Source organism: Vitis riparia, chromosome 9, assembly GCF_004353265.1.
Source record: "Vitis riparia cultivar Riparia Gloire de Montpellier isolate 1030 chromosome 9, EGFV_Vit.rip_1.0, whole genome shotgun sequence".
NCBI lineage: Eukaryota > Viridiplantae > Streptophyta > Magnoliopsida > Vitales > Vitaceae > Vitis > Vitis riparia.
In genome coordinates this window covers 9,896,873-9,908,145 of record NC_048439.1, presented here as the reverse complement: position 1 = coordinate 9,908,145, position 11,273 = coordinate 9,896,873, and the positions used below count along the sequence as shown (strand labels likewise).

The 11,273-nt window shown below is 33.2% G+C and overlaps 2 protein-coding genes across 2 annotated transcripts; both read left to right on the top strand.

The window, feature by feature from the left end:
* The first annotated feature begins 1,626 nt into the window (after positions 1-1,626).
* On the top strand, positions 1,627-2,861 carry LOC117921778 (F-box protein At5g07610-like). The gene has a single exon (XM_034839738.1). It carries the CDS (start codon positions 1,671-1,673, stop codon positions 2,859-2,861), a length of 1,191 nt encoding a protein of 396 aa, XP_034695629.1. The 5' UTR covers positions 1,627-1,670.
* Positions 2,862-7,906: 5,045 nt separating this feature from the next.
* Positions 7,907-10,943, top strand: LOC117922563 (expansin-B15-like). Its single transcript, XM_034840709.1, has 4 exons — positions 7,907-8,149; positions 8,249-8,361; positions 10,173-10,372; positions 10,463-10,943. The coding sequence occupies exons 1-4, from the start codon at positions 7,957-7,959 to the stop codon at positions 10,794-10,796; spliced, it is 840 nt and encodes a 279-aa protein (XP_034696600.1). The 5' UTR covers positions 7,907-7,956; the 3' UTR covers positions 10,797-10,943.
* Positions 10,944-11,273: the final 330 nt, after the last annotated feature.

The following is an 11,273-nucleotide window of genomic DNA, read 5'->3' as shown; positions in this document are numbered from 1 at the left end:
TCCACTTGTGCCACGCGTTGGAAACCTCCCAACCTCGTCCCCAAAATGCTGCAAATCCCTGTCGCCAACCCCCCGCCTACAAAGCCCCGTTGCTCCATACCACTCCCCACCCTCAATGGTGTGCTAGAAAGCTTCCCCTGGTGGCAAAGAGCCCTCCCACGACCGAAAAATGTAGCAGTTCAAGCCACCTTTGACAGAAAAAATTAGTACTTGGCTGAAGTAATGAAGTTCAACTCCCTACTAAAGTATTTTGAGGCAGATTGTGTGTGGTTGGTGGATGAATCTTCGATAGAAGAAGAAATATGGAAGACTTGGAAGTGTCCCCAAAAAAGTTAGATGATGTGCTGGAAACCTCCCAAATTTTGATGTTTTATATTTAATTTCAGTCTGATTATAAAAACATTGATTTATACCTTTTTAATAGGTAATATTTACCATTTTAATATTTTTTTTCTTTTTTTTCTTTTTACTTTTATAATCACATATTTTACGGTCCTATTTTATGATTGGGGTCAAATGTTAGTAGGTACTCCAAAGTGATCATGGGATATCAAAGAACAACCTATGAATATATGTATCAATAAGATTTTAAACAAAATCTAAACAAGATTCACCGCAAAAAGCTTAACAAGATCCCTTATAAAAAAGTTGGTAAGATTCCTTGAAAAAGTTTTCAAGATTAGCGACAAAAAAAATGACAATATTCTCTATTTGAACTAAAAATCTAAAATTATGTTAATATTAATACTTTGTTGAGCCCATATAATTGCTATTGATTTTTTGAAAATTTTCATTATATATTTAGGAAATTTTGAACTTTTTAATGAACATATTGTGTTTATTTTTCTTTAATAATCTTAAATGCTAAAAGGGTCTCGATGAATCATGGGTTAATTTTCATGGTTCAATTTGTGGTTCTGAGTTCTCTACCTCTTAGCTAGTCTGGGTTAGAGAATTTCTTGTTAACCTAATTTGCAACTTATTTGATCAATAAGGTTATGTTTGGTTTTCAAAAAGTACTAATAAAAGAAAAAAATTTAAGAAAAATAGTTTTCTCATATTTGGTTTATTAAGAAAAATATGAAAGAAATCACATATAATTAAAATTATATAGAAATTTATGCATTTTAAAATTATTTAATATTTATATAATGGAGAAAAATAAGTAAAATAAATTTGAAAAAATATATAAAAATAATTTATTAACTTTAACCTATTTTTTATTTTCCCACATTTTTTCTTTCCCTCTATTTTTTCATTCTATTTTTTTTCCTTAAATTTTCCCTCAAATATTCCGAAACCAAACATAATCTAAACCTTCATTATATACCTTGTGCATTTGGAGACAGATCCTATTCCATTGTGTCAATATAAAAGCTCCTGAATTTTTATGTGTTTCTAATAATATATAATAGTCAATACTACTAGCCCTTTTCTACATTTTTATATAGAAATCAAATGGTTGACCAAAATATATGAAATTCCCCTAGCCACCTAACTTCTTACTTACTATGGAGAAAGAGTCATGGGGAAGCTGCTTCTTCAGCAATCTTTCTTCCTAAGCACACTTCTCAATTCTAAGCATACTCACCTCCCATATAACTAAACTTGCCTGACAGAAAGCATACAATAACTCAGATCCTCCTCCCATCCTCACAAATCCCAGCAATATGTTTTCCGTCAAAAGAGTCAGAATCAGAATCAGAACTCTAGAAGAATCCTCGAGCCAGGAATCATCTGCCCACATTGTAGCCTCCAATGATGACCTCCTATCGGAGCTTCTTCTTCGCCTTCCCATCAAATCACTCCTCAAATTCAAATCTGTCTCCAAACATTGGCTCTCCCTCATCACTGATCCCCATTTCTCTCGCCGCAAAAACCTTAAGCCTAACCCTGTCTCCGCCCTCTTCTTGCACCGCCCTTCCCCGGTCACCAACCTCCTTTTCAGCTTTGTTCCTCTCGACCCTTTGCAGACTAGCGCACCCTTCACATCTCTCACTTTTGTGGACCACCCTCGTGGTATAGAAATTCTACAGTCTTGTAACGGTTTGTTCTGTTGTTCCAGCGTTGATTACAATGATTCTGAGCGCAAATATTACATTTATAATCCAACCACCAAGCAATTCACAACCCTTCCTCCGCTCTGTGGCCGTTCTGTCAGGCGGGTTTTGGGGGTCAATTTAGCTTTCGACCCTTCCAAATCACACACCTACAAAGTTGTTTGCGTTCAGCGCTGCAAATCATCTTATGATCATTGTCAGATTCAGATTTATTCATCAGAAACGGGGCCTTGGAGAGTTTCTGGAGTTCCCTTCGCTGCACCCATTTCGGTAGATTTTCCCAGTGGAGTTTACTGGAATGGTGCAATACATTGGATTAGTCCAAGGGAAGCTTCACTATATTTTGATCTGAACGAAGAGCTTGTTCGAGAAATGCCAATGCCTCCTGTTCCTGATGATTCTAATGAGAGGGGGATTAGATATTTTGGTGAGTCTTGTGGCCATTTACATCTTGTGGAAATTTACGAAAGTTCTACAACACAATTTAATGTGTATGAGATGGAGAGAGACCATTCTGGGTGGTTTGTGAAGTTTCGAGTTGATCTTAATGGGGTCGCCCTGGCATTTCCTGGCATAATAGAGGGCTACCATGAGGAAGATGACTACATGTACTCATTTTCAGTACTGTGTGTTGTTAGAAGAGAAAAAGAGGAGGATTCATTTCTAGCTCTGCATTTACCTGGTAAGGTTATAGGGTACAATTTTAGTAGTAAGAGTTACCAGACCAGTGACACTGATTCTCCATTAGCATTTGGGTGGTCTTATGCCTTTCAATACATTGAGAGTCTTTCTCTTGTGTGAGGATAATTAAAGATGATGCTTCATTGTACAATTGTACTGAGACATTTAGTTTGATGAATTTGGATGAATCTGTTCATGAAAATGTTAAAATCCCAAGTACCATACTGAACTTGTAATCTAGATGTTAAAGCAAATGGTTAAATTTACATCATTCAATGAAGGTATAAAGAAATGAGATTAAATTTTTTTAAAAATAAAATTAAAATACAAAATAATAAAACTTCTAAATCATGATATTTTATAATTGGGTGGCACTTTTGGATGCAATACTAAAAAGTGTTTTTTCATAGAAAGACCCATCTGTTTGTTGGAACAAAGGAGGCATGGTCACAGTTCAAGTAAAAAGATGCAATTTATTTTAGATGTGATTTCCTTCTATTTTGAACTTAATAAGGTTTGTTAATGTTTGTAGCCCATGATAAATATGAAATTGACTCACCCTAGAGCACTAACAAGATGGGTTTGGGACTATGGCTCTACCATGCCTTTGGGCTAACTTTGGGCATGAGTTCGGGGCCAACTTTCAAGATTGGGCCAACTTTCAATCACACCCATTTAGGTGGGTGTCTAAACCCATGAAATAAAGTTAGGAGTGCACCTTAGGCGGGTCCAACTCAAGGTTTAGGTTATGTAGATTATATGGATAAGGTGTGAATGACTTAGGGGTGTTTGGTAAAACTTAATACCTATTATTTAATGATTTAAGTTAACTTTAAGTTGAATTATATTTAAATTATTGAGTTAAAACTTATTACTTAATTTTTACTTTAAATATTAAGGACGTTGAATGATAAAACTAACTTAAAATTTATTCTAAATCATCAAATTAACATATTTTTCCTTATAAATATAATTAGGGCAAAGGAGATTGAGTAGTAATGGAGATTATAGAGTAGTAAAAGAGATCATAAAGGTAATTAAGGCAAATGAGGGTAAAAAGATAAAATGAAGATGTAGACTTAAGAATAAATTAATTATTTTTACTTATTATTTAATGTTGTTTTTTTACTTCAAATCATACAATTAATTATGATGAGAGTACTTCATTCTCTTTGCTAAGCTAATTATTTTGTTGCGAGATCGAGTATAACCACTACTTAAATTGCTCATGCTATTGGTTAAGTTAGTTTTGCAAATGTTGTTAGATCCTTTAGGAAAGAATGTTAGGATAGGGTTATGAAAAGTATGACATGATGTAGCCATAATAGATTTTAGTAATATTTGTATTATGATTTGAGTTCTTCTTTCACTGTCCTTTTCATGCATTTTATATGTTGAGCATTCAAGTCTACATAACTTACATTGTATATGACTTAGGTGCATTGAGAGTTGAACAAAATATCCAATCGTTTCTTGTAAGTTGATGACTCGTTTATAACTAGTTCATGAACTTGGGCAATCCATTTGAGATTGTAATGCACCACCTCTTAATTAGAAGGATAACTAGTCTTGATCATCGGGATGGGTTTCTCATGGTGAGTGCACTAGTATGTATGGTTACACATTGAATAAGACTTATAATGAGTCACGACATTGGCTATTAAGTAGTCGTGATTCCGCTAAGCTATTATACCATATAGTCTCTTAACTTTGAAAGGATATTGAGTTTGTGTTAAAGTCTTCAATGACTTTGACCTACGAATAAGACCTTGAAGCTGTCATATATTCTCTATGAATTAGATCACAATTGATGGAGGCAACAAGCATATCAAGATAGGTGCTATGATATCTCATAAGTTTGAGACAACGTGTCCCCTTGGATGATCCTAAGGACATGTGATAAAGAAATATATAATCATAATAATTCCTTAATTGAAATTTAACATATGCCCTTCATAAGTTAGAGTATGTCATTAATCACATAGTAAGAGAATATGACACCGAAGAATGGTAGAGGTAATCTTGAGAGGTTGATAACATCCACTTCATTAGATTACATACACTAATTCATGAGGAATTTGCATACAGTGGATAGTAGACCATGGACCTAAGTTCTATTTATCTTATTCTAATATCATAAGATACTAGAGTTCAATTGACTCTTCATAATAAGTAGTTAAGTCAACTTCAAAATTGAATTCCAATGGAGATAGCATTTTCCTATATGTCCTAATGTTTTATACTCAAGCGTCTATTCTTTGTTGGCACATTATTTAAAGGATAGTTAGGTTCTTTATTCATATGTATATAAGAGTGTTCTAGTAAATATATAAGATTGCACAAGAACTTATAAATGGTCTTTTTAGATTGGGTTAATTAATTAATTCGAGCACAATACAACTAACTAATTAATTAGGACATAAAGGATTAGATTAAATAAGCTATGCTCAAGATGGGCTTAAGTGACTTAAGCCCACAAGTAAATTTATATAAAGAGTTTAATACTTTAGTCATTTTGTCTGTCAAAGAGAGAAAACCCTAGCCTCCATTCCTATAAAGAGGATTCCACTATTCTCAAATGTCAAGGTCTAGGAGAAAGTCATCGGGTGAAAGAACGTAAGGAATTCAAGATCCACACCACCCTTGTCACCAACTTGAATTAATCTAGAGGATCACAAATATCATTTTTTGAACACCTAGATCTAAGGTTTAAATATTTAAATGTTGTTATTGCATAAATCTATAGATCATTAAGATAGAGGAATCCTGATATTCAAACACAGAGGTACCTCCCTACTAGATTTTCCTATGTTGAGGCTTGAGACATAACTTTTCCACTTTTATAATTCTTGTTCTCATAGACAGTACCAAAATATAGAAGACAAAGAATCCAAAGTATGGAAGACAAGGAATCCCCTTAAAAATTTCTATGTTTTTTCCTTCTCATCCTTTGTTAATAACCAAAACTTTTCTATTCATCATTTTTCTTTAAGGCCATGATTTGTATGGGATGATCCACAATGGAAGTATGCTTAAGTAACCAAGTTGTGGCTAACAACAAATAAGGCAGCATGTTGTCATTAATTAATCACTCCATTCAGACCAAGTGCTAATCAACCCGATCGGATAGTGCAATAAATCAACTCGAATATGAGTCAAACTACATAAAATATGTGACATGTTTGGAACCCTAATACAATTTACATTTGATACTACTTATCCTAAAAGGTGAAACAAAAATCTTCCATAATATATACAATTTAATTAATTAGTAGAAGAGGGAATTGTCTCGTGGCATCAAGCCATCCACTTGGTCTTTTGGGAATGACAATGACTAATAAGATAATTTATTTATTTTTTGGTAAAATATCACATGATAAAACAAGAGCCATTACATAAAAATGATAAATAAACAGAGCATGGTGCAGTAAGACTAGAAAGGGAAAGATATGGTGGGTGAGATCTCCTTCTCAAAGGGATTTTTTAATCAAGCTTTAGATGAATAAATCCAACACTTAATCAGCATTAAATTTAATGTCCAACCAAATCATCAATGTATTATCACATCCATCTGCTTCATGGCCTAATAAAGTTTTGAAACAGTGAACCCCCGATCCAACACCAGCCGTTGGATGCATCATAAAAATCTCGGGGGGGACAAGTAACAACCAACAACCACCATCAACGGCAGAATCCAAGGAAATTTTTGTTTAGCAAAAATTTGTAATAAGAATATCGACTGGGCTCCACTTCAACCGACAGATCTATCTCTTTTGAATCTTATGCGAGTGTGATTGAGTGACTTTTTGAAGGCCATATGGAAATAATCAAGTCAAGAAACAGCCATTGATTGCATCATTTTGGTCGGCTTGGCTATGTATTTATTGAGCTTTTGTTTTGGCTATTAATATAAGGGAGAGATCGACTTTAGAAAGATAAGTCATGAGTTAAAATTCATCTTTGTTGTGATCTGAATGGATGAATTCGTGGGGGAATGAAACTTGAAGGATAAATTTGGGATTCCACTGTATTTTTTATTCTTATTTTGGCTAGACGAATTAGTGAAAATCTTCATCCTATTGAGGGTGAACACCTGAAACTTGGTTATTTCATACATGTTTTGACTAAGAAAAAAAAATTATTACCTCCCACAGAAATTGAGTATGATCAGACTCTATGTACAATAGAAAACAAATAAATAAAATTAAAGATTAATTTCATTGAGACCCGAGATTTGGTGTCTCATTGGTTTCAAATTTTGTCAATTAGAGCTCTTACAAATTTATTTTGTTCATCAAATTTATTTTTTAAAGAGAATTTAAGTTAAAATATTTTAAATAGGAGTTCTTAACAACTCTCTAAAAACTAAATTTTATTCTTTAAAAAATATATTTTAAATATAAAATATATTTATAAGGGTGTTAATCGATGAAATTTGAAATCTGCGATGGTTTAATGTATTAATAGTAAACCTTAGGGTATTAATGAAATTAACCCATAAAATTAAATATGACGGACCAAAAAATGGGTATCAACAAGGAGACGTTTCCAACAAGGAGGGCTTTCAATGCCTGTCCTATACCATTAGAATATATAACATGAGTTTGATAATTAAAAATATAAAGTAGGTAAAAAATTTCAAAGAAAAGAGAATTTCAAAATGTTAGGTAGAATGACCTTGTTTACAGCATGGCTTCTCTCAGCCGTTGCGTGGGCCATTTTAATATGATACATATGGGTTATACCAGAAAAAGTCAGAATTTCTTTAAATACCACTACAAAATAATCTTAGACAGCATCTTTTCCAGTATATTTTAATGAAGAAATCTGGGGGCTCTTATGTTTGTTCTATAAGAAAATGATGAGATAGCATAATGCCAACACTTAAAAGTCAGTTGATCACCAATTAAGACAACCGACAAGCTAGTTTAGTAATTTAAGAATGATAGCTAGGGATTTAACTCTGCATGCATCAGTCACCAATGTGGACTAAACTGAATTACTACCCACCTGAAAAATCATGTTAATCACTAATCCCAGCCCAAGAGTTAAGCTAGGTGATTGTAATATAATTAAACTCAGTGGACTGATAGCTACAAACCACATGCTTTTCCTCTATAAATACTTGCAAATTCATACCAGCAATCACAAGCTAAGCAGCCAAGAGCAGTTCACTAGGGTTTGGTAAAGCAGTGAGTGAGAGAGGGGTGTAGCCATGGCTAGGGCTCTTGATCATCTGTCTCTCTTTTCTTCTGTACTCTCCTTTTCATTTTTACTAGCTTTCCTTTGCTGTTTTGAGACTTGCCATAGCTTCAAACCCAAGTATTTTAACTTGTCGAGGGCAGGAACTCACTGGGCATCTGCAGGTGCCACTTGGTATGGCAGTCCTGAAGGAGCTGGAAGTGATGGTATTCTCCATTTAATTTCTTTTCTTTGCTAGTTAATTTTTTGACAGAGACTTTTGCAGTACTGTTTAATGATGAAGTATATATCAACAATGGGTGCAGGAGGATCCTGTGGATATGGAAATGCAGTGTCACAGCCTCCTTTCTCTTCAATGATTACTGGAATAGGCCCATCTCTCTACAAATCAGGCAAGGAATGTGGAGCCTGTTACCAGGTATAACATTACTTCCAACTAAGATACAAATACCTGAGCTACAACTAAAGTTGCACCCCTTTGCCTGCCTGATTAAAAACTGAAAAAATGTCACATATAGCATGTAAATATTAATTAGAGTTAAGTACTTGTTGGTCTGTTTAAATAAAATTATTGTTAACAGCCGATGGAAGGGCCATTGGGGTAAGCTCCAACTCTCATTTGGAGAACTATTTTTGACATTGCCATTACCTCATGGATTCGGTGGCTAGTGGTTCAAGGAATTCTCATCTGAGAAAGGTTATATACTGAGCAACACATACAGAACCATTTCTTACATTTTGCCCCACTTGTTGATTCATACGTAAACATGGGGACCATATATATGGAATGGGCTTGATTGCTTTGCATGTCTTATTGGACCTCTCTTTTTCTTTGTCGTTATATCATAATGGAGCACCACTTGCAATCCGACCCCACTCCTTGAAAATCTATGGGAGATTGCTCCTATATATCTTCCTTTTAGGTACCCTTCATCGAGCTTTAAAATTCTCTCAAAATTTTTCAGGTGTATATCACATTGAAGTCATGAGAGGTTGGTGAAACAAATTAAATGAATTTATGGATGAGGCTTAGTATATTATGTAACGTGATGATGAAACTATACATCTCATTCATAATTTGAAGAATTTAACACAAATATAATTGAAGAATCAAATGAATAAGTGAGACTCATAATAAATAATGAGATTTTTTGACTTCTTTTTTCTTTCCAAAGTAAGGTGACTTTGATGCATTGCTTAAGGTAAATTAGTGATCCAATACTTAATTAAGAAGTCAAAACTCAATGGTTTCCAATTGTAAATAATAACAAGAAACAAAGGTCAATTTGTAAACTGTTTTTTAAAAAAGTTTTTTGTTCTTTAGAACAAAAAATACAGAAAACACATTCGGCAAGCAAAAACAATTTTCTGTTTTTTGTTCTTAAAAACAGAAAATAAAATATTTTTAAATAACATCTTTTAATTGTTTTATTTTATTTTCACTTGTTTTCTAATAGTTATTTTAAGAAATAATTATACAAATATATAGAATACTTAAAAATAAAATACTAGATATAAAAATTATTTTTAAAACATATTTAAAAATAGATTAAAAACATTTTAGATTTTCAAAAAGACTTTTGTTCTATAAAAATTAAAGAATAGTTTTCAAAGAGTATTCTCAAAACTATTTTAAAGAATTGTTTTCGAAAATATTATTAAACATGCCCAAAATCTTTCTAAGTAAGACTATTTGAACACTGTTCTTGAACTTTAATTTGTTTTTGAAGTCAAAAATGCATTTGATCAACTTATGACCCAAAATTGCTTTCTATTAGATATTTTCAATTGGTTCTTTTTTTTTTTTTTTAAGTATTTTGAACAACAATTAATTGATATTTGGAGAACACACATTAAAAACTTTTATGCTACACATAATTGCTTAGTAATTTCATCTAGAATAAGCTTAGAAAACTATTTCCATGTATGTTTAAGTTCTCAAATAGAGTTTTATTTTTGAAAATAATTGAGAACTATTTTTTAAAAACAATTATCAAGAATTGTTTTTTAAAAACGTTATCAAACAAACCCCAATATACTATTATATCAATATGCTCAGGAAAAGCAACAATAAAAAATGTAATTCGAATTTGTCATTCAAATAGTTTATGCAATCATTATTGACTTTATCAAACAGCAATGAAATACAATATTAGTTGATAAGATAGAAAACTTTTCATGCTTAGATCATCTTCATATATTATAAAGATCACCGCCCACTGTTGTTAGGTGAAATGCACCAAACGTATGCATCCATCCTGTTCTGGCCGTCCTGTGAGAGTGGTCATAACAGACTTCTGCCCCGGAGGTCCCTGTGCCTCCCAATCTGCACACTTTGACCTCAGTGGCACGGCATTTGGCGCCATGGCAATCCCCGGTCAAGAAGAAAAACTTCGCAATGCCGGAGTCTTGGAAATTCGATACGCACGGTATAATGAAAAATTCGACATTTTTTAAGAGCAAAAATACTAATAACACATTCCTCTTAATTCCCTAACATTTTTTTTTTCTGCCCATAGAGTTGCTTGTGATTATTCAGGAAAAACCATAGCATTCCATGTAGACCTAGGGGCAAACCCTAACTCCTTCTCTGTGCTGGTTGAGTTTGAAGAGGGGGATGGAGACCTTGCTGGTGTTGCCCTAAAGGAGACCTTAAAGGGTTCGGGAAAATGGCGAGCCATGCAACAATCATGGGGAGCTGTTTGGAAGCTGGATGCTGGCTATGAATTAAAACCTCCTTTCTCAATTCAGTTGACATCACAATACTCAGGACAAACCCTAGTAGCAAAAAATGTAATCCCGGATGGGTGGAAGCCTGGTTCGACATATAGATCCTTGGTCAACTACCTTTGAGCCCTGGCTCAAGCTTCATGTGATGCATAGCTTGTTTTTACCAATAAGTGTGTTGTACAATGATATATGCTTTATTGGTGATTGTTTAGGTTTTCAAGTGACTAGCAAATGTATACTACAATGTAATTATTAGGTTTTCTTTTCTCATGGAATGAATAATGGGTTTTCCTTAGATTTTATAAACAATGTCTTCTAAAATTGGGGGATTTTCTACTTTATTTTCATCACTTAAAATAATATCTATCCCCAAAGTGGTTAGGCCAAATTATCTTATTTTTACAGTTGGTTTGGGAGCCAATTTAAAAGGAAAAATGAAAAGCCAAGCACTTTCTTACAAAAATTACGTGTCTAAAAGTGTCTTTGGTAATGATTTTAAAGTGTTTCTAATTTGTCTGATGTTTAAAACTTTTTATTTTATAAGTATTAAAAAAACTATAAATACTTCTTCAAATCATTGTTAAATACACTCTAACAAAT

Coding starts and splice junctions, on each gene's coding strand:
- LOC117921778 (XM_034839738.1), top strand. CDS start 1,671: ATGTTTTCCGTCAAAAGAGTCAGAATCAGAATCAGAACTCTAGAAGAA.
- LOC117922563 (XM_034840709.1), top strand. CDS start 7,957: ATGGCTAGGGCTCTTGATCATCTGTCTCTCTTTTCTTCTGTACTCTCC. Junction 8,150..8,248: donor TGAAGGAGCTGGAAGTGATG/GTATTCTCCATT, acceptor CAATGGGTGCAG/GAGGATCCTGTGGATATGGA. Junction 8,362..10,172: donor AATGTGGAGCCTGTTACCAG/GTATAACATTAC, acceptor CACTGTTGTTAG/GTGAAATGCACCAAACGTAT.